Below are 26,574 nucleotides of genomic sequence, written 5' to 3' on the forward strand. Positions count from 1 at the left end.
ATGACTGGTAAGATATTCGGGGACTGGCCTTGAAGTGCAGTGAGAATGCAGTAAGAAAGTACTGAAAGACAGTTCTTTCAGCACTGGAAAAGTGAAGTATTCTTTGTTTTTTAGGTACAGAGTGTTGGGGCTGGGGCATTTATGTAGTGATCTTTTGGTGTATGGTAGCGGAGAACAGAACTGAGTTACTGATGCTTTCCAGGCTGTATTTGACAGCTGGAATTTTTTTGGTGTCCCAGTGAAACACCTGATTTGATGACATTACAGCATGTCAGAGGACATGTAACAATCCTGCATCTTGTTTTCTGTGCTCGAGGGTATTTGAATGATATTTTTTCATTGCTGGAAGGTAAACCTTGTGGTGGATAATTTAGGCATCGAAGGAATGAGAAGAGAAAGGTTTAGATGACAACTTTGTACTGTGTTGTGGTTTTGCTATATTCTCCTTCTTTGATTTTTCATTCTTCTCCTAATGAATGAACTGCTTCTCTTCTCTTGTCCAGGTGATTTCCGAATGGTCATAGGAGAAGACAGATCGAAAGTGCAGAACATCGTGAAGCCTAATGTCCCCCATTTTCAGAAGCTCTACAGTAGCATATTGCAGGACTGCCCTCAAGTGGTCTATAAGCACCATCTGGGAAGGCTGGAGGTGAGTATTCACAGAATGGTAGGGCTTAGAAGGGACCTCTGGAGATCTAGTCCAACCCCCATGCTAACAGAGGAACACCTAGATCAGGTGGTATAGGAACACATCCAGGTGGCTTTGAAAGTCTCCAAAAAAGAAGACTCCACTCTCCTTATGGCCAGCTCCAGTGCTCTGGCACCCTCACAGGAAAGAGTTTTTCCTCATGTTGAAGTGAAACCTCTTGTGTTGTAGTTGCATGCTATCTGCTGCCCATTGTCTTATCACTGGCTGCCACTGGAAAGAGAACAGCCCTTTTTGTTGTTGATGAACATTGAGAAGATCCTCTCTGTCTGCTCTTTGCCAGTCTAGAGAGCTCCACGTCTCTCAGCCTCTTCTCATAAAAACATTCTTCAAAATGTTTTTAAGAGAAGCAAGTGGAAATGCTTTATCAGGTTGACAGAAGGCAAGAATGATGCCATATGCTGAGGAGAGTGGCTGTAGTCCCTGTACTTGCTATTTGTGATGTTTGTGTTGTTTAGTTGATTCTGCAACCAGAAGACTTGCCTGAAATATCAGTCTCTGCATATGCAGCAGCTACTGTTCATTTTCACTGAGTATGGACACAGAACTGTAGCCCTAGCAAGGAACAGGAGGAGGTGGTTTCAGAACGTGTGTTCTAACGACTACCATGTGGAAAGAAGATCTAGGATGTGCTGACTAAACACATGGTTTGTGTTAGACACATTAGGTCATAACTTAGAGGTGCAACTTGCTGCCATCACAAACTGCGCCTCACGACACCCCCTGGCCTATTAGTTATGGAAGAGCACTTGACTACACCCAAGTGAAATCCTGGCATTGCCTTTAGATACTTACTGCTGTAACTAGTGTTTAGGAAACAGGTGTCCAGAATGACCAGTATCTTAAATTCCATCTTTCTGGCCTAAGATGTGTGTGTGTAATTGCAGTTAGGGAGGAGATGTCCCCACAATGAGAGATCCAACAGCAATTCTTCTCTCTTGCGGTGTGTTTGAATATTCAATAGGAAGACACAGCACAGGTTGTCTTGTGGGCATGGGTGCCTCTTTATCCTCAAGTCACCATGGTGATTCTATCACAAACACCTTCTTTTAGGGCATGTCTTTGTTAGGAACTAAAATACAGCTACAAGCAAGCTTGAATGCAGTAAACAGTTTTGCTGCAACACTTTGGAGTACAGCGTAGGCTCATCTCTATTATACTGCAGCTGTCTTCTTGTTTCCTTATGAGTGTGCTTCTGAGCACTTGAGTGGAAAAAATACTTGGATGAATTTTGAAAAGAATCAGTAATGCTTTCTCCAAGAAAGTGGCTACTTAGAAATATATTCTCTGCTGTATTACCTTAAAACAAATCCTGGTGACATGCTACAAACACATTGTTGGGTAATAAAACTTTCCATAATGGTCATCAATGCTATTGACCTTACTGTTGATTCTGGGGAATATGCTTAAATAATTTATTCCTCCCACCTTGGTCTGACCGTTGGCAGTTATTCCCCAGACAGAAAAGGACAGTTGCTGTTGGAGTTGCTGTTCAATGCAGAATATAAACCCTATCTACAAGAATACATCTTTGGAATTATAGAGAAGGTTCTTTCTTAAAAGATTCCTGAACGCCATCTGAAGGCAGACACCACTTCTGACAGTTCTGGTTCAGGCCTGCATTCCTCCCACATCGTGTGAAGAGCCTGCTCCTTGTCATCTCCCTCTGCAGTCAGTGGGCGGTTCATCTGGATATCATTTTCTCCCCATTGACTGAAGGGAGTGTATAGGGCAGCCAGGCTGCTGTCTGATATCTCCATGAGCTGTCTGAAAAACTGTGTGGGAGGAATCGAGCTCTTCATATTTTCCTCCAGTTTGGGAGAGATCTGCCCCACTATGGATTTTTCACTCTCTGTGCTCACATTCTGCATGAACATGTGCAGGGCTGCACATTGGTCTCCTTGTGTTCAAACAAGGGTCATCAAATTTCTGATTTACACTGGCAAACGGGGAATGAATGTTTCCTTCAAACTGCACAAACCAGATGTGCTTTGAGTTTAAAGAAGAAAAGATCTTCTTTTTCAAACTAAACTCGCAGTGCCTGTGTGCACAGTTTGATTATATTCAGGCAAGAGGAACTGAGCTAAGTGGTCCTTTGGGAACTTTTGTATTTTTCATTGTAGTGTACTTCTGTTTCCAAAGGCAGTTGGGTAGAGCAGAAATGGTACAGTTTCAGAGAAAGGTTGCCTGCAGAGGCAGCAAGATCTTGTGTGTGTGTTAGTTTTCTCTTGGATAAACATTAACATCTTTGCACTGCATTGATTTTCAGTTTCAGAGCTGAGATACAGCATTATCAGTGCCTTGGAAGTTACCCTGAGCACTGTCAATGGCTTTCACAAGGTCAGAGGTCAGAGATAGCTAAAAGACTTTTCTGACCTCTTTGAAACAGAGAACTTGCTTTATTTACACTGAATGCTTTTACTGTCTTTTTCTTCTATGACAGATTGATAAAAGCCCAGAAGGTCAATTTGCACAACTAATGGCTTTGCCAAGGACTCTGCAGCAGAAGATAACCTCCCTGGTAGACCCTCCTGGGAAAAACAGAGATGTGGAAGAAATTCTACTGCAAGTTGCCCATGACCCTGACTGCGGAATTGTGGTGCATCAAGGTAGGCCTGAATCACTGTAATCTGTAATTTCCTTCAAGGTGTGAATATGTTCTTCTAATTCACAAGGCTGATTTAGAGAGAAGCACAAAGAAGACAAGAGATTAATCATGAGATACATTCCCAGAAGTATGATTTGGCATGTGTTGATTGCAAATGGGTTATCTGAAATGCTATCAAATAGCATTCCTACTAAGAAAGATTCAGAGGCTTGTTTAGGGTAGATCATCAAGTCCAACTATTAACCCAGCACTACTAGGTCACCACTAAACCATGTCCCTCAGCACTATGTCTGCATGGCTTTTAAACCTATCTATGGCTGGGGACTCCACCACTGCCCTGGGCAACCTGTTCCAGGGCTTGACAACCCTTTATGGGGAAAAAAAATTGTTCCCAGATGTCCAACCTAAACCTCCTCTGGTGCTACTTGAGGCTGGTTCCCCTTGTCCTATCACTTGCTGCTAGGGAGAAGAGCCCAACCTCCGCCTCGCTACAACCTTCTTTCAGAGAGATATGTTTTGATTTGGGTCCTGAAAGAAGGAACTAGTGTGGCCTACTTAAACCATCTACCTCTGAGATACATCTTCAGGATTTCATTGGCTGATGTAACTTCATCTGAATGTTCAGCTCTATATCCTGCCAGTCAGACACTGCAGTGCTATGTTAATTCTCTGCCTTGGTGACATGACCTTTCTCAGTCATTGTGGTTAGTCCAGGTAAGGGAGCTCTGGCAAACAGCTCAAGCTGTGAGGAAAATGATTGGGGCAGTTCTCATAGTCACAGCTTCCCTGAAGCAAGGTAACATTGCAGGAGCAAGTTAAAGCTAATGCTGCAGATATTGATGTTTTCTTTTTTGTACTTTGATTTTTTTTTTATGCTCATAGTGCACAAAATTTAAAACCTTTAGTACTGAAGAGTCATTTACGTTTACAAGGAGCTTGACAGATCTTGGTTCAAATTTTGCAAGCTGCTTGGGCACAGCAAATGCTCACTAGTCACCTGAGAACCTCTAGACACTAGCCAACTCTGGAGGGAGCTCTCTCACTGGTTTGTGTTTGGGGAAGCAATGCAGCTCTGCACAGAGTGTGGCATGAATTGAGCACGGCCATCAGCATGTCCAGGCTCATCTGTTTATCTTGATCTGTGGCAGTTTCTATGCTTCTGTGCCTGGGCTGCGACAGCAATGTGGTAACAGGTGAACCTGGAAGTAAGACGTGTAGTGTTGTGAGCTGCTGGTAGATTTAGAGCTCCAAGTTGTCTTCCATGAGCTAAGTGTCCTTGTGGTTATCTTTATGTAGAGTGTTGCAGGCACAGCTGTCTCTGTGGGCTGTGTACAGTGCTGCAGCAGTTCAGTCTTCTCTAGCCAACCAGTTCATGATCCTAGGAAAACAAATTAAAATCCCTCTTTCAATTCTGTGGCCAGAAATTTTTTCTAATCCAGGAACTGAGGTAAAGGTCAGGACAAGTCATTTGGTAACACTGCAAGACCAAGCTGAATACTTCAGTTAAATTGCATAGTCCACAGGTATTTTACTAGCTGAACAGTATTCCCTTTCCCTCCCTATCCTCCCAATTTATTTTCTGGTGGAATATTGTATCCTTCTTACTTCTGTGTTTCCCTTAGCTTTGTTGTTGTTCATAGAAGAAGCTTTGAAAGAAGGATTTAAAAATAGTTTTTGAAATTGTATTCTACATTCTGGATAATGCAGAAGAATGACTGTTGGTTCACACAATCCCTGAATCCCAGTGTGGTGGGGATTGGAAGGGACCTCTAGGGGTATCATCCAGTCCAATCTCCCTGCTAAAGTAGGGTCACCCACAGCAGCTTGCCCAGGATCACAATGTCCAGGCAGGTTTGGGATCTCTTCAGAGAAGGAGACTCCACAACCTCTCTGGATAGCCTGCACCAGGGCTCCAGCGCTCTCACACAAAGGAAGTTTCTCTTCCTGTTCAGATGGAACCTCCTGGATTCCAGTTTATGCTCACCGTCCCTTGTCCTGTCACTGGGCACTGCAGAAAAGACTCTGGCCCAACCCTTTAGGTGTTGATAAAAATCCCCTCTCAGGCTGCTCTTTTCCAGGCTAAACATCCCCATGTCTCTCAGCCTTCTCACAGAGGTGCTCCAGACCCCTCAGGATCTTTGTAGCCTCCTCTGGACTCTCTCCAGTAGTTCCTGTAGTTGCCTGTCTCTCTTGAACTGGGGAGCCCAGAAGTGGGGACCCAGTGCTGCAGACATGTCCTCTCTAGGGCAGAGCAGAGTGGGAGGAGAGCCTCCCTTGCCCTCTTGGCTGCACTTTTTATTTTCCTGCAGCTCAGGAAACCACTGATCTTCTTGCCTGTGAGGGCACATTGCTGGCTCATAGGGCAGTTGTTCACCAGTGCTCCTAGATCCTTCTCTGCAGCACTGCTTTAGAGGAGGTAACCCTTCAACAGCATTGGTAGAGATGATTATTCCTCCCCAGGGGCTGAGTTCTACAGTTGCATTTGTTGAACTTCAATTTTTGAAGGCTAGCTCTGGGACTGCCACATTTCTACATTTTAAAGTATTTAATAGCACACATTAGTTTTGTTCTGTACCTCCCAGCATGCTGATCTGTTTGTGTGTTAGGTAAAACTCAGTGCTTCTGAAGACAAGGGTTTGTGTTTTCTATACTGTTCTGTTAATACCTAAGAACCACTGGACATTGGGAACTGAACATGCCACAGTGCAAAGGGTAAACGAGCCTTGTCTCTCAAAGCTGGTAACTTAAAGCCAGACAAACACTGCACAGTGTCAACATCTCCACTGAATCCGAGACATGCAAAATCCCAATTTCATACTGGAGCCAACAATGAGTATAATTTGTTCTGCTCTAGAAACTTAATATACCAGCAGTTAGATCAAACAGCTCTGAATCTTTTGTGACTAGCCATCTTAGGAGAGAAATAATGGGAACAGCAAATCAAATAACTTGATCAATTCCTACTGGTTTGTACCTGTTTTAATATTGATCTGTTTGTTTTGTTGGAGGTTTTTGGGGTTTTTTTGTGTTGTGTATAAAATAAAATAGCTTAGAAAACACTTTCAGTCAGTATGACAAAGCAGAGAAGAAACAAATTTTCCCAGCTTCAGTGAGTACTTTACTTTCAGGCTGTCGTCATTTCATGACTTGAAAAGTATTTAACTTTTTTTTTGTGTATGTTGGAGGATAAAAGAATTCCCACAAAACTGAAGATGGGTAACATCTGTGTGCTTTTCTGTCTGCAGGCATTTCGGGAATTGTGAGATCTTCCAGTATAGTGCAGAGTGCTAAAACCATACTGACAGCTGGTAAGAACGTGCGTGATTCGTGATTTCTATCGACATCGGCCTTTGGGTTTCATAAAGTCAAAATTACAGGGTCCCAAGACTGCCTTCTTTAAAGAATTAACTTTTTGGGTGTTCCCAGAAAGTAAGAGTAGTATTTAAAGCAGAGGCTTTATAGAACTATTGAGAAACTGTAAGATGCCCAGAGGAATTGGAGTCTATATGACTCCTTCAAACAAACAAAAACCACCAGCAACCCAAAAGCAGGAAGCAAACCCAACCTCTGACTTCAGTTTCGTTTTATATCTGGGTCAGATTTGGCTAATGTGCACTAGTTCTGCTCCTTTTGTATTAAAAAATGGAAAAAATGACTTTATCATTCACTCTGGTTTGTACATGTGAGTGAATCCCTAAATGAGCAGTACATAGTATTGGTGTGTTAAAGACTCAGAGAATCATTAAGGTTGGAAAAGACCATCAAGATCATTGAATCCAACTGCTAACCTAACGCTGCCAAGTCCACTACTAAACTCTGTCCCTGATGTAGAGTGTAAGGTTGTTTCATCATAAAATAAAGGAAAGGCTGCATTTTGAGGGAGGGAACTTTGATAGGCTCCAGTATTTTTGTCAGGCTCAGAAGACAGAGGTGTGTTTGGAGAACCATGTGTTCCAAACTGAGCCTGTAGCTGAGCACTGGGTATTGCTGCAACTCTCATGTTTCAAAAGTAATGTAGAAAGTGTTGAGCATTATGAAGTCAACGTGAAAGAAGGTGTAGAAGGGGGGGAAAAAAAGGACTTGTGTGGAAATGTAGGAAAACCTGAGATGCTTTTCAGCTGTCACAATCTTCCTAGTGGAATGAAAGCTGCTGCCAGTTGCGTAGTTGGAGCTTCATCCTGATTTCTGAGCTCTGGAATAAATCTAATGGGTCCAAGATGACCCGGTTTCTACATGTTAAAAAGCTGACACCCCTACAGCTTGATTTAGAGGAAAGGCTTAAGTCATGAGCTTTCATTAATTTAAAACTCTGGTCAGGAGATAGTCTTAATTCCTGCAGAGTGAAAACTCCATGCTTCTTCCGTAATGATTTTCTGAACTCATTCCTACCTATTCCTAAATCTTCCACTAAAGCAGTTCTATACAGATGAGGCCATTGCTGTTTTTAAAAGCAGCTGTGTAGATTCCTGTTGAGCAATCATCACCCAGACTTCTACAGCTGCTGCTCCCTTTCCTTGTAGTATTAAAGTTGGTAGCTCCATGTTATACTTTCTCCCTATAAAGAATCCCAGGTTGCAGTGTTCAGGACCATTTGTGGTCTTCTGAGTAAAATAAGCAGGAACTGTTGGACTTTTTATATGGCTCTGTTAATGGTCTAATTCCATTAACTGGAAGAAGTGTGACAAAGCTATTGCCTAGCTTTGATTAGCAGCTGGAGGAGACTAAGGACATAACTCCAGCTCAGAAAAGCACATTTTTGTTAGGTATGGAGTAGGCATATTGCAGGTATTGGTTCCTGAGAGAAAACTTTCTACCAGATAGGTGACACTTTTCATCCAGGGTTTGTTGTCAAAATTACCTGCTAGTGGGCGAAACTTCTCGTATTGTAACATGCCTCTTCTGGAAATTCTACCTTGTAACTTACCTGTTTCTAAATCCACAGAGAGTAGATTTTGAGGGATGAGAGATAGGATTATTGTGTTGAATTTGGGCCTTGTGAAAGGCAGCAGCTGACCTGACCAAAGCTCTGTGTATGACTGCAAGAGCAGCAGTAAAACCAGCTAAACACTGTCAGATTATTTCTATTCCCTTTCTGTCTCTTCTGATGGGCAGAAAATCACCTCTGGGAGTGGTTGGCTCCTCTTGTATCATGCAGTGAATCACTCTACTGGGACTTGAGGGGAATCCAATTGCATCTTTTAGTGAAGATTGCAATTTTTACTGTGTTTTTTGTTTGGTGCACCTAAATTTAGATATTTGTGAAATACCTTTTCTGTCCTTTTGTCTTAACTGCTTTTGGGTTATATATAGCAGCTTTTTTTTTCTCGATTTAAAACCAGCTCCATCTGTCTTCTGGTAACATATAGAGTAACACCTATCTAAACCCATGTATTCTGTGGTGCATTTAGTGCAGAAAATACATCTTTTTTGCAGTCTGATTCGGGTAGAGCAGAGAAGTTGTGATCCCTTGCCACAGATGCAAGGCAACTTGTGAGAACTTAATTTTCTTGCATTTAGCATCATTGAGGTTGTTTTATTTGAACTGTGTTTAGGCACTTCTGCCAGAATCTGGCCAAAACCATTATCAACAGAGGTCAGGACTGATCTTTTGGGGTTACTCAAAAGCCTGTGTATGAGCCTTGCCAGAGCACCATCAACTTTGTTCTCTGAAGAGGGACAGAAAAGTTTTGTTTGTTTGTTTTTTGTTTAACAGAACCCCACACTGTAGTGCCCCTTAAAGAAGAAATTAAATTCATCTGACCAGGATGTGAGCTTGGTATTTTTGAGATGTGATGTTTGTGTGGTCTTCAGAGATCATCCCTGGAATTCAGGAAGAATTTCCATGTCTTGAGGAGAGAGATAGTAGGATCATAGCATGATAGGGCTTATTGGGAACCTCTGGGGATCATCTAAAGACTGGAGCATCTCTGTGAAGAGGAAACGCTGAGCCTGAAGAAGAGCAGCCCCAGAGGGGATCTGCTCAATGCTCAGCAAGAGCTAAAGGGTAGGGGGAAAGAGGATGGGGCCAGACTCTGCTCAGTGGTGCCCAGTACAGTGGACACAAAGTGGAACCCAGAAAGGTCTGTCTGAACATGAGGAAAAACTTTCATGTGAGTGTGCTGGAGCTCTGGAGCAGGATGCCCAGAGAGATCATGGAGAGAATCCAAACCTGCCTGACTGTGATCCTGGGCTACCTGCAGTGGGTACTCTGCTTTAACAGGGTGCTTGGACTGGATAATTACAGAATGGAGGGGTTAGAAGGGACCTCTGGAGATCATGTAGTGCAACCTTCCTGCTTAAGCACGGTCACACGGAGCAGGTTGCCCAGGATCACAATGTCCAGGTGAGTTTGGAATCTCTCCAGAGAAGTTGTCACAACTTCTCTGGGCAGCCTGCTCCAGCCCCCTCCCAAGAAAGAAGAATCGTGGCTTCTTAATTAAAAAAGTTGGTCACCAGAGGGGGAGACTTCGATACTGTTGACATTGCATTGCCATTTGTGGGGGCTCTCACAGCTCATATCCATCCTGCACACAGCCAAGATTTTGTGGCTGCTACATTGGAGCTATTTCCTTGACTTGTGCAAGGAGTGTGTATTGCAGGGAAGCACTGAGCTTTTCCACTTAATCCCTAAAGATGCTGTACTTCAGTCTTCACTCTTTAACCAAGTCTTGTCTTATGTTCTGTACCCTTAAGACCTATTATCACACTTCCCAGTATGGACTTTTGGAAAAGTTCCATGACTGTCCTTCTGCAGTGCTTATGTTAAGAGTAGTAGCTAAAATAAGGCAATTATGAAAGACTCATTAAGTCAGTGGCTCTGTTAAGTTCTGATGATTTTTTTCATGCCACTCCTAGTAACTGTGCAAATACTTTTGTCCCAGGTCTGCTTGCAGAAGGATTAGTTCTCACTACATGACCGTAGTTTTTGAAGTGTATTGGAGAGCACAGAATTTTTCCCTGGCTGATTGTTTTCTCTGGACAAGAAGCAGCAGCAGAATGCCTGCTCTGCTCTGTAGCCTGGCTGTCCCTTGTCTAGTGTGTTTCTGAGTTCAGTGCTGAATCAGGAATAGTTGCTGCAGAGATGGCATGATGTGTATTAACGCTGTTGGCAAGGAGCACAAGGAAAACAGAGAATTTTGACCCATTGAAGAGGTTTTTTCTTCATTTTTCTCTGCCAGTGTGGTTTTGGAGTCGAGCTCAAGCTCTCTGTTTTTGTTTGTTGTTAAATGCCCTATTTAGTTTTTGAAAATGTGCCTGTGTATTGCTGTGACTCTGCGGTGAGGTTGCCTCTCTGGTTCCCATTAGAGATGGCACCATCATTTGATTTACTTTCCCACATAGCCAGTGTCTGACTGGTCCTTGGGAACAAACTCTGAAGTCCTTGTTGATGTTGATAGTTCTTTAAGTTAGGTCTATTGTTTATATCTTACTGGATGAACACTGCAAGCCTTGCCATTTCCCTGTGAATAGAAAAACTGTGAATTAAATCATCAGCTGAAGCAGTTGTTCAGGATACCTTTGAGTTATCAGAAATGCTACTAGCAGCTCTGAATAGCATCTGCTTTCTTAGAATTGGGTTATAATTATACTAGGTCTTCCAGGTATTTCTTTTTTTTTTAACTCTAAGGAACAGCTTTAGTATAAAATACTCTGTAGATTTATGGTAACTGCTGGCTCCATCTGCTGCCTGAGCAGATTTTCAGCACTTCACTGTAAACAGATGTAAAAACTTGGTGTGTCTGTGCATGATGCACAAACAACAGATAGTTATTTGCCTCCACCTGACATCTCTTCAGCAGTGTCTACATAAGTTTTTGTTTTCAAAAGGACATCAAGGATACTGCAGCCAGACATATCTACTGGGAAGCTCTGGGAGACTTCTCTTGTAGCCAAATCACTGTCTTACAACACTGACACGTCCAAAAAGCTTAACGTGGGTCCTTAAGTAAAACCAGATCCAACTTATGTTTACACTGAAGTTTTGTGGTCTTGATTCCCTGTGCATTAGCTCTTTGTTCTGTATCATAGAATGGAGAGGAGGTGGAACCACCAAGTCATATTCATAGCTGAAGCAGAAAGACATTTTCATGTGGTCCAACTGCTTCAGATTCTGAGACTGAGCCATAATTACAGCCATTAACTTTTACTACAGATGTGACTCATCGCCCTGAGGGCTGCTTTAAGAAACCAGCTGTATGTATAAACCTGTATTTTGCTGTGCAGCATGATGTGCTGGGGCAGAAATGTCAGCATCTTACTGCATAAGGCTCTGGTGGGTGGAGTTCCACGGAGTGCTCCCTGCAGGGGGAAAATATGAAGGAGAAAAATTGCTGTGTGTTGAGCTGCTGCAAGAGGCAGAGCGGGTTGGCAGGCAGTTAGACAAGCTGACTTTCAGGCTGCTGTGCCAGAAGGACACAGTCCAGTGAGGTTGTGTTGCTCTCCTGCACCTCAAGAAGTGTGCTGGCTTCACTGGAATGGCAGAACAGCATCGATTCTGGCAGTCGTTGCTCTGTTCGGGGCTGTGTCCTGGAGCTGTGGTACTGAGGAGATGGGATTGTGTTTTTCAGAGCTGTGCAGTTACTTTGGGTTCTGGAAGCACTTCTTTTGTATATGTGCTGTGCTTGAGCTCAGCCTGGCCTTGTTCAGCAGCTGGAGTTGTTGCATGGTGTGCTATTTTAATGCAGATGTGTGAGGTGCTTCAGACTTTACATGAGTATTTGCTTGTTACTTGAGAGGCTGTAAAGGAGAGCCCATGGTGAATTCATTACTATACTTGCTTTTACCAAACTCTCTTCAGTGTAGAAAACTTTTGGATATGGGATACACATGGTTTGTAAGCTGGAATATATGTATGGAGGATTCCTTACAAAAGGTAACACTGGGTTTATTTGAATGGTGATTATAAACATGAGGAAGTGTGAAACTGGTTATTCTGATAGGTTTTGTACTCTCCATCATGTTCCTTCAGAAGCAGAGCCTGCACTTTGTCTTATTGCTGCATACTTGCCCAGCTTGTGTCTTCTTGTGACTCTAAACTGCTGATACTGAGTGCGTCTCACACTTCGAGTACTGTATCTTAATTTGTTTACACAACACCAGCTTGGTGGGTGTTGGAGAGGACTTCATCTAGTGTGACTCCACTAAAGCAGGGGCACCCAGAGGAGACCGCACAGGATCAAAATATCCTGGGCAGCCTGCTCCAAGGCTCTGGCACCCTCACAGCAAAGAGGTTTCTCATGTTGAGATGGAACCTCCTGGGTTCCAGCTTCTACCTGTTGCCCCTTGTCCTGTCACTGGACACCACTGAGAAGAGCCCAGCTCCATCCTCTTGAAACCCCAACTCTTTCTTTCTTGCTAAGCATTGAGCAGATCCCCTCTCAGGCCGCTCTTCTTCAGCCTAAACAGCCCCAGGGCTCTCAGCCTTTCCTCTTCACAGAGATGCTCCATGGCACTCTCAGTACCTTTGTAGTCTCTGCTGTACTCTCTCCAGTAGTTCCATGTCTCTTGAACTGGGGAGCCCAGAATTGGATCCTGTCCCTAAGCACTTGACAGTGTCTTTTCACAGTCAAATATTATCCTACTCTGTTATTGGCTTGTGTCCCCTCTAAAAGCAAACAAGGCAGTAAATGGCTAAACCAGCCTCCGAGCTGCTCGCTTGTTCCAGTCTTGTTTCTTTGTGTCCTGCTCTATCAGACTGTGTGACTTTGGGCTCAATTGTTTCTATGTGCTTTAGTCAGTCTCCTCAGGTAAACGGTGGGCTGTGGAATAAACACATGGCAGATTGTGAGAAGTAAACCTATCCTACTTTTTGTTCTCTGCATGTGAGTGTCAAAACTTTTTGTGCAGCGTTAAAAGCTTGCCTTCTTGGGTTTGATTTTGTAAGGGCTGTCATTAGGCTGTGGTGTAAGCTGAAAAGGCACTCTGTGTTTTCTTCATTTGCTTGTTTTGGGGTGGGTTTTTAATAAAAAAAAGCTGGAGGGATCAAAAATAAGTGTCTTCACTAGCTGGGATCTGGGAGCCCTGCTGAAGTGCCAAGATTCAAAATGCTGAATGACTAAACCCAGCAAAGAGCTGTGCCTTTTTTCACTCTGGGCCTGTAAGAGGAGGCTCATCTTGAGTAGAACTGCAGGAAGTGTTTATCTCTAGGAGTGCACCTTACAAATGGTGTGGGAGTCATTCTTGGTCCCTTCATACTGAAAACCTGTAAATATTTGCAGGCTGTGACTGCTGCAAAAGTCTTCTTTACCTCTGTGACAATGGACATCTGCCTGCCTTTACTGTGGGCCTGGTGTCATGGAATGCTCTTTACCAAAGTTCACTACCTGTGGGCTGCTGCAGGATGGCATTGTAGCTGGAGTGTGACAGCTGTTGTGGCTTCAGATGAGGTTTCCTGTAGATAAGTGACTCGTAGGTTGCTCTGAAGCAAACTTAGTCCAGGCAACTTGCTGTGCCAGGGTATCCACACTGATGTCCACAGTATGCTTCTGATGTTGGCAGTGTTGCCAAATCATAGCTGTTGACCATTATGATGTTACTTCTGCTTGCTCAGTTCACCTGGGTGTATGCTTCATTAACCTGGTTTTCCATACCCACCATCATTTTAGAATTACCTCTTTGTCCCCTGAGGACACAGCTGTCACTTTGTTATGCAAGCTGAGCAATTTCATTCTCTTGCAGAGGTACTGCTCTCTGTTGTGAAATGACAGCTGCCCTTACTTAGCATGGGGCAGTAACAAAATATTCAAGGAGCTTAAAGTGTAATTTTACAGCTTGCTGAAGCCAGAACAGGTTTCCACCTCAGTGGTCAGCAGCACATTTCGTAGAGCTGTAGAATGGGTTGGGAAGGGACCTTAAAGATCATCTAGCTTCAACTCCCCCTGCCATGGACAGGGACACCTCCCACTAGACCGGACTGTTGAAGGCCTTGTCCAACCTGGTCTTGAACACCTTCAGGGAGAGAGCATCCACAAACTCCTTGGGCAACCTGTTCCAGTGTCTCACCACCCTCACTGGAAAGAACTTCCTAACATCCAGTCTAAATCTCTGCTCTTCCAGCTCAAAGCCATTGATTCTCATCCTGTCACTACAAACCCTTGTCAAGAATCCCTCCCCAGCTTTCTTGTAGACCTCTTCGAGGTCCTGGGAAGCCAGTATAAAGTCTCCCCAGAACCTTCTCTTCTGTAGGCAGAACAACCCCAACTTTGCAACCTGTGACATCTGACCCAGCAAGAGATGAGAAAGGACTTGAAAAGTGTCCCACATCAGTTTGGTGAGGGCCTACTCTAGGCATAGGTCGTTTAAAAGCCTTCCTACATTTAGCATTCAGGAACAAGGATGTAAATTAACAACTTTCCTTCTGTGCTATTTGAGACTTTTACCATGAATGTCTACATTTTCTATGCCTTGGTCATTGTCCATGCAGTATGCTTGTATGCAACACCATGAGGCCTTCAGGATGGACCTGGTTTCTTTTCAGTGCTTTGATATTAAAAGAAGCAGGGGATTGTGACATTATTTTCTGTTAGGAATGTGACAAGAAGATTATTTGCATGTCTGTCCAAGGGATGAGGCTGTCACTCTTTCAGGAAAGCACTTCACTTAAGGTAGGAAGAATTTATTTCACTCAGCCTTCCTAAATATTGATGTTTTCTGGGTTTTCTGTCTTTTTCTTTTTTTAGGGGCAAAGAAATCTGTAACTTACAGTGTGAAGAAATTGTATAAAATGACCAGGGGATGGTTAAGGAAGACATCTTGAGTCTTGACATACTGGGTATGGGTAAATAAATGGTACTTTAAATGTTTTGCAGATGTTGCATTGCCTACTTGAGAAGATTAAAGTACATTTAAGTCGGTTCTAATAAACGACAGGACCCATTTTACTACAGAAGTAGGAACTTCTGTTAGTGGGGAAGCTTTGATGGTCATGGGGCAAAGTAATTATATGCTGCTAATACTGAAATAAGCTTTCCTGAGCAATACAGGTTGGATTTTCAGAAACCCTGTGTAAAATGGACTGATTGTACATGTGAGTTCAGAACCAAACCCACTCCTTTTCTGTGTATTTATTTTCCAAAATACCCTCAGACTCTGTCAAAATATTCCCTGCCTCAATTTTAGCTCTGTCAGAGACTTAAGGAACTGGAGTCTGTGGAGTTTGGAGTAGATGTGAAGCTGTCCTCTCAAAATGCATTATTTCTGCACCTACAAGTTCATCCTTAGAATTCTTCAGAGAATGCTTACTGGCTCCTTCTGCAGGGTACACAACAATCCCAGAATGATGGAGATTGGAGGGACCTCTGGAGAACATCTAGTCCTACCCTACTGCTTAAGCAGGGTCACCCAGAGTGGGTTGTCCAAGATCAATGTCCAAGTGCGTTTGGAATCTCTGGAGAGAAGGAGACTCCACAACCTCTCTGAACTGCCTGCTCCAGGCTCCATCAGTCTCACACCAAAGAAGTTTCTCCCGTTCAGATGGAATCTCCTGGGTTCCAGTTTGTGTCCATTGTCCCATCTTTCCCCTCACCCTTTAGCTATTGGTTGACCACTGAGAGATTTCTTCTCAAGCTGCCCTTTTCCAGGTTCGACAGCCTTTCTTCATCACAGAGGTGCTCCAGCTCCTCAGTGTCTTTGTAGCCTCCACTGGACTCTCTCCAGTACTTCCCTATCTGTCTTGATCTGGGGAGCCCAGAATTGGACTCAGGACACCAGGTTTGTCATCCCTTGGGCAGTGGAGAGGGGGAAGAGAACTTCCCTTGACCTTCTGGTCACACTTCTCACAAAAAGCACATTTTTATCCTCAGGTATGTGACATTGACTTTTTATGTGAATAAGAGTGCTTGAATTGAGAAACTTGTCAGGTACTAGATCCTTTCATTAAAAAGGAGGTGGTTTTTTTCCCAAGACTGAGCTGACAACTGCCCAGCTCGTGACTGAGTGTTGTCAGAAGTGTCCTAGTTGGAAGAAGAGTCACACTAAGCACTGATCTTCAGGACTTACTTATGCAGATGTATGCAGTGTGTGGTGTTTGGCAGAAGATTCTGTCCAAGTGTTTTAAACCTAGGAATGTTATGAGCAAAAGTACCTATTGTTTGACTCTTTGATTATCATTATTATTATCATTTTCCTGGAAAAAAAATGTTCAGAAAGATAAAAGTCACTCTCCCTTGCTTAATTAAATTAGCTGAACTAGAGACAGTTAGACTTCCAGACAAGATGTTGCATTCATCATGTAATTAAAGACTGGACATTCCTGCCAGTGTTCCTGTGTGATGTGATGGATTTGGAGCATCTGTTGTAAATAGAACCTTTTTTATGCACTGAGCCAGGTGAACTTCCTAATTTTTTTGTGTTTATAGAAATAAATTGAGAGAATATTTTCTTTCTGAGGGTGTCAATGATAAAAGTAATTTAAAGGTAAAAAAAGGAAATAAAATACCTGTCCTGATTAGCATGTTAGGGTTGTTTTTCTTGTGTGTTGTGATCAGCAGGGTTATCTCTCAAGCTACATAGGAATTAAATTGGCTGCTAATTGTTTCCAGGGAGCAGTTCAAAGCATAAATTTAAAGAGGAAGAGAGAAAATACATTGTTGTATGTAAGGTGATTCATTCAGGCTGACTTCACAGAATCACAAAACTGTCAGGATTGGAAGGGACCTCAAAGGTCATCCAGTTCCAAACCCCCTGCCATGGGCAGGGACACCTCACACTAGATCAGGTTGCTAAGAGTCACATCCAGCCTGCCTTTAAAAACCTCCAGGGATGGGGCTTCTGTCACTTCCCTGAGCAACCTGTTTCACTGTCTCACCACTCATGGTGAAGAACTTCTTTCTATCATCCTATCTGAATCTACCCACTTCCATTTTTTTGCCCCATTCCCCCTAGTCCTACCACTACCTGACTACCTAAAAAGTCCCTTGCTGAGGAACTTTAAAATATTGACTATTTTAAAGTATTTGATATTCAAGAGGGAAAATTGGAATCACCCTTGATGAGACATCTGGAAATTTTAGGCCAAATCTCCTCAGATGTCCCTTTTCAGTTAAGAGGCCAACTGTCCATATTCTGCAGAAGAAGTGTCTTCAGGTAGAGAGTGTTTGAATGTGTGGCACAAGCATTCTCAGTCCCTGTTAGTAAAAGGTGAATGTCTCCAATTCAGAATGTTTGTTACAAGAAATGGAGCTGAAGAACTGAAGCTGCTGTTTCAATTCAATTGACCTTGGGTTTTGGCTGGATTTTTTTGTTTGCATAAAGAGGTTGCTTTCTGGATAATCTAGAAGTCTTTTATACAAAATATACCCTCAAATTAACTTCATATGTAGTGAAGACATGAAATACCACACAAGCTTTTACATTTCAGTGTAAGCTCTTGTCAAAAGAAATCTGAACTTGGATGTTGACTTACTTATGTGTGCTTGCTGGAAAGTTTTTAAGAGCAGAGGACTCTGGTCCCAGTGGTAGAAACAGACCCAGACAGACGTATAAGCAGCATGAACAAAGATTTGGGTTGGAGCCCTGCCCTTCTGAATGTGAAATAGTCACCCGGTGAGAGGGCCAGTGCTGGCAGAGCTGCCTGCTTTGCTCATCTAGCAAGGTAAGGACATTTATGTTTTTGTCCTAATTAAAGTGCACTGTAGGGGAAATCATGAGCAGGGGCTTGGCCAAAAGACTCTCATTTACACCATCAGTTTGGTGTTAGCAAACTGTTAGTGGGGCCCACTATTATTTGGAGCAGGGGGAGAAGTTCTCATCTGTGAAGTCTTAGGATATGCAAAACATTTCAAAACTGAAATGACAGCACTCTGTAGGAAACAGCAATTTCAGCAACTACCCTCTGTGTGAATAGGTAGCAGAATGATTGATTTTAATCTAACTGAATTTTATATCTTCTGGGCTTTCTTTTGTAGTTCTGCTTATTTTCTTTGAAGGCTGTGTGGGAGAGGGTTTAAGTGCGTCTTGACTCCTCAAGGAAAGGAAGGAAAAGCAGGAGGGAAAACTTCATTGCTGTAAGGGTGATGGAGCACTGGAGCAGGCCTCCCAGAGAGGTGGTGAAGTTTCCTTCTCTAGAGACTTTCGAGATGAATCTGGATGTATTCCTGTGTGACCTGCCCTAGGTGATCCTGCTTTGCCAGGGGGGTTGGACTTGATGATCTCTGGAGGTCCCTTCCAACTGCTACCATTCTGTGATTCTATGATTCTGTGAAAGGATGCTCACTTCCAGTGAGGATTTGCCCTCAGCAAATGGAGCAAGATCACTCCTAGTGAAATTGTGGTTTCCTCTCTCTGTGTACCTGAGTTCTGTCCCTGTGGTCAGCTTTTGGAAAATGGAAACTGTAAGCAGAAAAAGAGAATTCTTTTTGTTTTAAAATAATACCACTTGCTGCACACTGGGTAGGTAGAAATCAACCCCACATGCTGCACATGTTCCAAGATCATTAAAGGCCAACAACTAAAATGTTATTCCAAATTTTGCCTCTATCTCCTCTTCACATCTCTAAATGGCAATGTAACTATTGTCTTTTTGCAAGTCACATCATTCCCTCATGAGTGCAGCACCACAGGATGTGAAACCACTGGCTCAGGAATTCTAACTGCTTCAAGAACTGTTTGAGAGACACAATGTGTCATCAGATTGCCCAGCAGCTGGTTGAGAATCCTTACTAGCAGAGCATTTCAGCACATGCTTGACTTAAAACAGCCATTGCTACCATTGTTAAATGGGCATATAATTCCTTTTTGAGACTAAAAGCAACATAGAGCTGGGGCTTGAACCTACAGAAGTTAAAAAAAAGACATTAAAATTTCCCTGTGCTGCACAGCTGGGCACTGCTGAACCCTGCTGGGGTATGGCTGCAGCATGAGCGAAGGCTGGATGCAAACAGCTCCTTCCCTTTGCTGGTTTGCATTTGTTACCTTGAAGTTGTGGCTGTTGGTTGGGCAGAGCCTTGAGCATCCTGCTCTAGTGGAATGCATCCCTGCTCGTGGCAGCAGGCAGTTTAAGGTCCCTTCCAATCCAGACCGTTCTGTGATTCTCTTTTATTGGACCAGGGTACCTCAGAGATCTTGCATCCTAGGAAGACTTTGTGCTTCTCCTCTGCAGTTCCTCTGCACTGCTAAGTTTCAGGATGAGCAGCTGTTCAATTTGGAGTTCCTTTAATGCTGAGAAGCAGTTGTAATGCTATGGAAGTGTCCAAGTGAGCAGCTTGCATTTAACAGCTATTATTGATACGATTAATGTTCTGAATATTCAATTAAGACACATTTTGGAGTGGTTTTGGTGTTTTAGAAGGGGCTTGCTACTGAATTGGTGTTTCAAAACACTCCAAGTCAATTCCAGGTCAGTCTGGTGTGTGACTGGGAGATGGCCTCAGCTCCCATAGTGCAACAGCAGCCTTAGTTCTGTGCCTTACTACCTAATCAAGGGCATTTGTTCAAGACGTGTCCTGGTAGAAAAAAAAACTGAGAATGTACTGCTTGCTGTTAAGCAGCTAATTAACCGTTTTTATATGCAGCAGATGCTGTATGGCATCAACCCTTTCCAACCTTTAAACTCCCTGTCACCCTGCCAGAGGAGCAGTCTTTTCCCTCACAGGTGTTGCTGTGCTGCGGAGTTTGCCTGCACTGCGCTCTGGCCCTGTCTGTCCTGTGTGCCTGAAGTACCCAGTGCACATTTTGATTTGCCTTTGTGAACTCTCTTTGTGCCTAGCATACTGGGTCCCTTCTTGCTCTCTGCAGAGAATTTGGCAAATTCCAGCTTAATGGTCCCTAGTTTACTCCATCTGTTGACACACTGCCAGTGTTCAGGCCTGTGCAGTAAAGCTTGATGAGACAGAAGAAAGTCTTTCCTCATCACCCATATAGGCTGAAACCTTACACTGTATTCTGCTCTGTAAATCATTTATCTCTGTGCCTTTTCAGCAGTGGCCTACCTTTCCCCTCGAGGCCATTGGTCTTGAATGTATTTATTTTTTTGGCAGAGCTCCACGAATGATTCATAGCCCAGAGCAGCTCCCAGCCCAGACTCCTTGCTATTGTTAATATCAAATGCTCGATGCAGTTGCTGCAATGTTTTGCTATGTAAAACTTTTAAGAGAAGAGAGATTGATTTCAGACTTGTTTAGTTGCTTTTGAAGTTCCCCAGCAGTATGTGGAAATGATTTCTTATGGTACTACAGCTGTAACCCACTACAATAACTAGAGATTGTTGCAGGGGAAGTCAGTGCATGGGAATATGGCACTATCTCCTTCGTCTGCTGAGGTGTGCTTATTCTTCCACAACAATCACTTGAGCTTTTCATTCCAGTTGTAATTCTCCTGTGTACACCTTCCCGCTCCATTTCCATGCTGCTTTACTGTTACATTGTTTCTCTTCTTGACTTAGTTCTCAAGTCTTTCATTCTGTGGTCTTCAGACATCCCTCTTTTCTGGTTTGGCCATTCCACCTGGGATATTGTTTCATGCTCCATCCCCTCTTTTCCTGTGTAACTGTGTTTTCATTAAAGGCAGCCAGGCAGATGATTTATTTCTTGATGTTTAAATGACTTCTTTGTAATGAAGAGCCTGGAGCCAGTCAAACAAGTAAGGATTTCCATAGGTGAGTCAGCAGCCTGAAATCGGCAGTGCCAGTGAAGTCTGTAACTTTATCTCGTGCTTCAGAGGCAATAAAGTAGATGACAAGGGATGAATGTGAGATCAAACCTGCACTGGATATATAACCATAGATCCTGCTTTCTTCTTCTCTTTGCAGTCTTTAATCTCAGGATTGTGTGCCTTTATTAAATTCCCTACTGTCACAAGCAAGCCATTTGATGTTTGGCTGCTCCTAAACCTCACATCTGAGGAACATATAATGGTACCACACAGGGTGCTGGCTTCCTCCACGACTATGTGCAAGATGTGCCTCCTTGCCACTTATTTCCACTTCTTTCAAGTACTGGAGCACTGAGGTCATCCAGGTGGCTGGTTCTCTGGCCCCTGTAATACTGGCCATGCTGAGTACACCTGGTTGCTCCAGCTGCAGAGACTGTATTTCTCACCTGGAGGTGATAAACCAGAGAGATTTCTCTACAGAATTTGGGTAACAGCTGGGAAAAACAGCTACAACCTTCTCATGAACAAGGTACCTCGAGGCAGCTGAACAAGTGTGGTTCCTTGCTGTTGAAGAGCTGGATTTTGTAGTATCCCACAGCCTCCTGATGTTTGCAACAAACATCTTAGCCAAACTGGAAGACAGAGCTGGATCCAAAGGCCAGTAATCCTGGATGGCTTTGGGAACTGGACTGTGAGGTCTTTAGATCGATTGTGGGGTTAGTGTTGGAGCCTGCTTCAACTTGGGAAACTGTAGAATAAACACAGCAGTTGGTGAGTGTCCAGTGGAGGGGGATCCAAGCAGGGCTGTGACTCATGCCTTTTCCTGGCAATTAATTTAAAAATAGCATTGAAATTGAAATATGCTTTGAAGGGCAGAATGTTGGGTCAGTCTGTGTCTGAGATTTTTTTCCTGGGTAAGGTGCTGAGAGAGGACCAAAGCATGTTTCGTTCTCAGACCCACTTCTGCTGGCCATACGTTCTGAGTGTGTAGGAAATGAATTTCCTTTCTGTTATCTGCTGCAGGAAGGAGAGATGTTGCCTCTGCAGAGCTGTTTTCTGGTGTGGTTTGATTTGGAGGGAACAGCTGCCCTGGCATTTTTGATACTGTGGTTTGCAGTGACCTTATTTACCTGTTTATCTGGATAAAAATCTGCAGCACAGTTGCTAACTGATCCTTAATGGCTGCTTTAGGGAGAAGCTGTAATCATTTTACTCTGGCATGTTTTGACCTCTTACTCAGACAAGTTAAATCAGAAACGTTAAGAAGCTGAGTAAGTTTTAGTATGTGAACAGGAAGCCTCTGGCTATGCATTCTGACATTATTAATGAAAACTCCAAATATTTCAGTTACATCTTCTGAGGAGGAGCTTAGCTGTCATTTCTGCCTTCAGAATCCAGCATTCTGCCCAAACCTTTGTCACTAATGACAGTTTCATTTTGGCAGTTAGAGGTTTTTTGTCTGTGAAGATAAAGGTCATGCAGCTGCAAAGAACAATATTCTGAGCTGACCGAAACTCCATGCAAGTGTAATGGCTCTAGAGGGTTCCTCGTGGCTTTAAATACAATTTGATCAGCCTTCCAGGATTCAAAGGCAGATCTGGGAGAGCTGGGAGGGACTTTTTACAAAGGCGTGGACTGACAGGATGAGGGACAATGACTTCCAACTGGAAGAAGCTGAATTTCCTCCTAATGTCTAATCTAAATCCTTCCCCAGGAAGGTGGTGAGGCACTGCAACAGGCTGCTCAGAGAAGTTGTGAAGGCTCCGAGCCTAGAAGTGTTCAAAGGCAGGTTGGATGAGGCATTGAGCAAGCTGGTCTAGTAAGAGGTTTCTGTGGCCATGGCAGGGGAGTTGGAACTAGCTGATCTTTAAGATCCTTTCCAAGGCAAACCATTCCATAATTCTATCACCTTTAGGAGCTTGCAACCATAAGAGACTATCTTAAACAAAAAAATAGCCACAGCACTCTGTCCTTTGTTTCCTTCACTTGTTGTTGTTATACTGTGAGACCTTCTCTGACAGACTTGAGCCTGATGCTTAAGATGCCTCCCATACTAAATTAAACAAACTCCCATGTTTAATTAACATTTAGTTAAGTAAGTGTAGTTAAATATCTCATTTTGGCTTCATCAAATTAATCTGTGGTCCTGCTCTTACATGGAATCTCTCTAGCTCTGTGGTGCACTTGGAAGGCTGCGTTCCCACACAGCAGGTTATTATTTTAGACTGCCTCCTGCCAAAGTCTCTCCAAAGGCCCTGCTTTAAAATCAGTAGTGAAGTATGAGAAGGGGGCATCCAGTGTTCTTCTGAGGTTTGTTTGTGGTTTGGGCTTTTTTATTTAAGGTTGCTGTCTTGCTCCTTTGCAGTGGTGAAATGTCTGGCTCACTCCCTGTATAACACAACAGTGAGAGCCAAGAAGCCAGTAGCTTCTTGGAATGCTTCAAGCAGTGGTGCAGGAGAGGGGAAAGAGCTGACAGAAAGCAGCCTACCAATGTCTGCCTTGTGATGCTGGTGCAGTGCTCAGCCTTACAGTCTGGGGCAAGGCTTTTTGAAAGCAAATGCTTTCCACATCAAAATCTAGCCACTCTTCTTTTGGTTTTCCCCATGGCCTCCCAAGTCTGGTGTTGGGGCACACATTCTAGATGATGAGATTGTGCATGCACATGGGTAGCTCTGACCCTGTATTCCTGTGTGAGGAAGTTGCCAAGCAGAAGAGCAAGTCAGTAGCTATTTGACAGTTTGAAGGTGGGTTTGGACAGACAATCATAGGTGATTAAAGTACCTGACTGTGCTTTATTGTTAACAACGGTTTTAAATGGATTATATTTAAAGGTTGCACTTGCATAGGTGATTTTGAAGTAAAGCATCTGTTTTCTTCTGCTTTACTTTTTGGTGTTTAAAGAATGTGTCCCCTCTCTTCCTTGTCAGCTTTATTGGTGACTAATTTCTCTTCCCAGTATAAAATGGAAAATGAATGTCCTATTATTAAAAACAACAGGAGAAGAAACAGACTCCAAACCTTTCTTTCCTCCTGAGTTCATGACTAAAATGTTCTGCTGGTAGGCTGATGTTCCACTTGCTGTCCTGTCCCTGCTACACATGAGGGCTGCCAGCAGCAGGGCTGTCCTGTGGGCACCAGCAGCCTTCCACACACCCTGCTGAAATCACCATGGTCAGGGCATGTCTGGAAGCCTGAGGAGAAAGCTTGCTGATGAGATACCTGACCTCACTCTGGAAATTGCTAGTCAGTGAGTATTTAACATCCTCAGTAATTACCCCAATCAGACTGTAAGAGCTGTGAAGCTGGCACATAGAGTTGGTGCAGGTATTCTTATCCAACAAACATGACTAAACTTGATTCTTGCATCTCCTAGTTACTGATGGGGCTATTCAAAAGGGCTTTGGATAGTCCTTTGGTGTCCAGCTCCTTTAGGCAGGTGTGTTAATTTTGTCCAGTGACTAACTGCTCTGATGTGTTTGGTTTAAAAGACATTCTGATGACTAAATGCCCTTTCCTTCCAGCCTTGAAATGCATGTAAATTATGTAGCTTACAATGAGTTAGTGTGTAAACTTGCCAAGTCATCTTGCACCTAATCATGAACAGTGGCCTGTTTTATGGTTTTAATGGTCCCAGCTGCACTGAAGTTTCTCATGTTCTATAAGAAAGGCAGGATATGAATCTAGCAGGGAGTTAAGTCTGTCATGGATATGTGTTGCTGCATGTGAAGAGGGGTAGAGACAGGACAAAAAAAGTTACTGTACAAATACAGTATATATATTTTAAACATTAATTTATAAGTTATTCTGAATATTGACCAACATCATTTTAGAGGGGCTCGTAGTGATAGGACAGGGAGCAATGGCTTTAAGCTGGAAGAGGGGAGATTTAGACTGGAGGTTAGAAAGAAATTCTTTATAGTGAGGATGGTGAGATACTGGAACAGATCGCCTTGGGAGGTTGTGGATACCCTGCAGCTATTTGAGGCCAGGTTGGATGGCTCTAGTGGGAGGTGTCCCTGCCCGTGACAGGTGGAGCTGGAACTAGGTCCCTCCCTACTCAAATCACTTTAGTATGTGTATCACTGGTGATGCTGATCTCATTCATAAACCAAGTTTGCCATTCAGAGTTTTGCTGTGAACCAGCTTTGGTCATTTTACAGGTGTTTAACAGAACTTCAGCAAATTGAATGCAGTGGGTTATGGCCAAAGGGTGCTTTTGGCTAGTTCATCTGCCACTCTCTTGGTGTTTTCATTCAGCTATCTTTGGTTGTCTTCATCTTATGGGAACCTTTGTAGCATGGAATCTTCTCTAGAGCAAAGTCAGCAAAAAGAAGCTGTGGTTAAACGTTCTGAAAGAGTAGTGTTGTTCATATTTCTGCTTGGCATTGAAGCTATCTCATTGTTTGCTTGAAGATTATGCTGCTGTTGTGACCCTGCTCCAGCTGAAATTACACTGTCTCTTTTCATCTTCCTTTGGATGATGGGGCTGACAATTATGAAGAGGGCAAGCTTTGTCTTGAAGCAGGTAATAAATAACCATCTCCATCAACTTACAGTTTGGACTGACTTGTCTGTCTGGAATGACTGCAGTTTAACACATCATGGGCTGCTGAAATAATAAACTGTATTTTAAAACATTAAAAATGTCTTTTTAAACCTTGTGAGCTAGCATGCTTGGAATTTGAGTGTGGTTTTTATCTGTGGGAGCTTTGAGGTGCAGTGCAATGGCTCTAGCTTTTTGCAAGGAAGAGTTTTAGACTCAGAGTTTAGCAGTGTCAATGTTGCAGAAAAGATGCCTGTGAGGATACATCATTTGTGATAAAATGTGTGCTGAGGGATGATTTTGAAAGCTGCTGCCATTTGGTGTAAAATTGACCTGGTTTACTACGAGATGTGGGTAGAGGGAGCTGTGTGTTGTAGCTGCACTGACAGCTGGTGTCAGGCTACCTTTTGAAGCCAGTGACAAGTACTCGTGGGCTGGAAGAGCTTTGGAAAAGTTTTTCAGCACACTTCATCATCATTGTGCAGAGTTCAGTGTATCTTGGGCGTCTCTTCAGACTTGAGGTAACTCCACACGTTCTTGTCTGTTGTAACAGAAGTGTCTGTGTTGCTGCTGTTTGAAAAACAACAGAGTGCAGTAAGAAATGGGAAGAATAAATTCCTCTTACGTGCAGTGAGCGCCAGCTGGCAAACTGCTTTCCTGAGGCAGACACCTAAGGGAACAAGAACATCTCTTGGTAGCTTTACACCGGTACTGTTGGTTGAAGGAGCACACAACATGTGTCCCTACTGGTTGCCTTGCAGGCTGAAATGGCTTGGAAGCAGTTTAACAAAACAAGTTTGATCCCCTTTCCACATGGGCTGTCCCTGTCCAGTGAACACTGAGCTCTGTCACAACAGTGAGGCCTGTCGCTGCTGTGACCAGCATGTAGCAAGGGAAGAACTTGCCCAAGGCATTTTTAACCAACTGTTGTTATAATGCAAATGTTTTATTTTCTTAGTTGGTCCTGGAACAGCTGTCAGGCTCCATTTCAGTGATAATTACAAGATTAATGGATGAGTAGGGTCTGTAGAACTAGGCCATCAGGCTTGCCTATAGACTGCTGATGATACCTTTTTCCCCCCTCTGCTTTCAGGGACTTTACATACTATATTGAATTAAAAAAAGAAAAAG

At 43.3% G+C, this 26,574-nt stretch overlaps 1 protein-coding gene across 9 annotated transcripts in view; it reads left to right on the forward strand.

Annotated features, from left to right (window-relative positions):
- Positions 1–25,544, forward strand: part of TAMM41 (TAM41 mitochondrial translocator assembly and maintenance homolog) — a 34,045-nt gene extending 8,501 nt beyond the window's left edge. For 2 of the 9 annotated variants that reach the window (XM_064156360.1, XM_064156353.1), the window contains 4 exons: positions 504–649; positions 3,150–3,315; positions 6,560–6,622; positions 14,993–15,116. In XM_064156360.1, coding sequence (XP_064012430.1) covers positions 504–649; positions 3,150–3,315; positions 6,560–6,622; positions 14,993–15,069 — 452 coding nt within the window. In that variant the 3' untranslated portion in view covers positions 15,070–15,116. The other 7 variants (XR_010305181.1, XR_010305180.1, XM_064156354.1 and 4 more) reach the window with 7 other exon arrangements.
- The last annotated feature ends 1,030 nt before the right edge of the window (positions 25,545–26,574 follow it).

The sequence above is a fragment of the Pogoniulus pusillus genome, chromosome 16 (assembly GCF_015220805.1).
Source record: "Pogoniulus pusillus isolate bPogPus1 chromosome 16, bPogPus1.pri, whole genome shotgun sequence".
In the NCBI taxonomy this organism is placed as follows: domain Eukaryota; kingdom Metazoa; phylum Chordata; class Aves; order Piciformes; family Lybiidae; genus Pogoniulus; species Pogoniulus pusillus.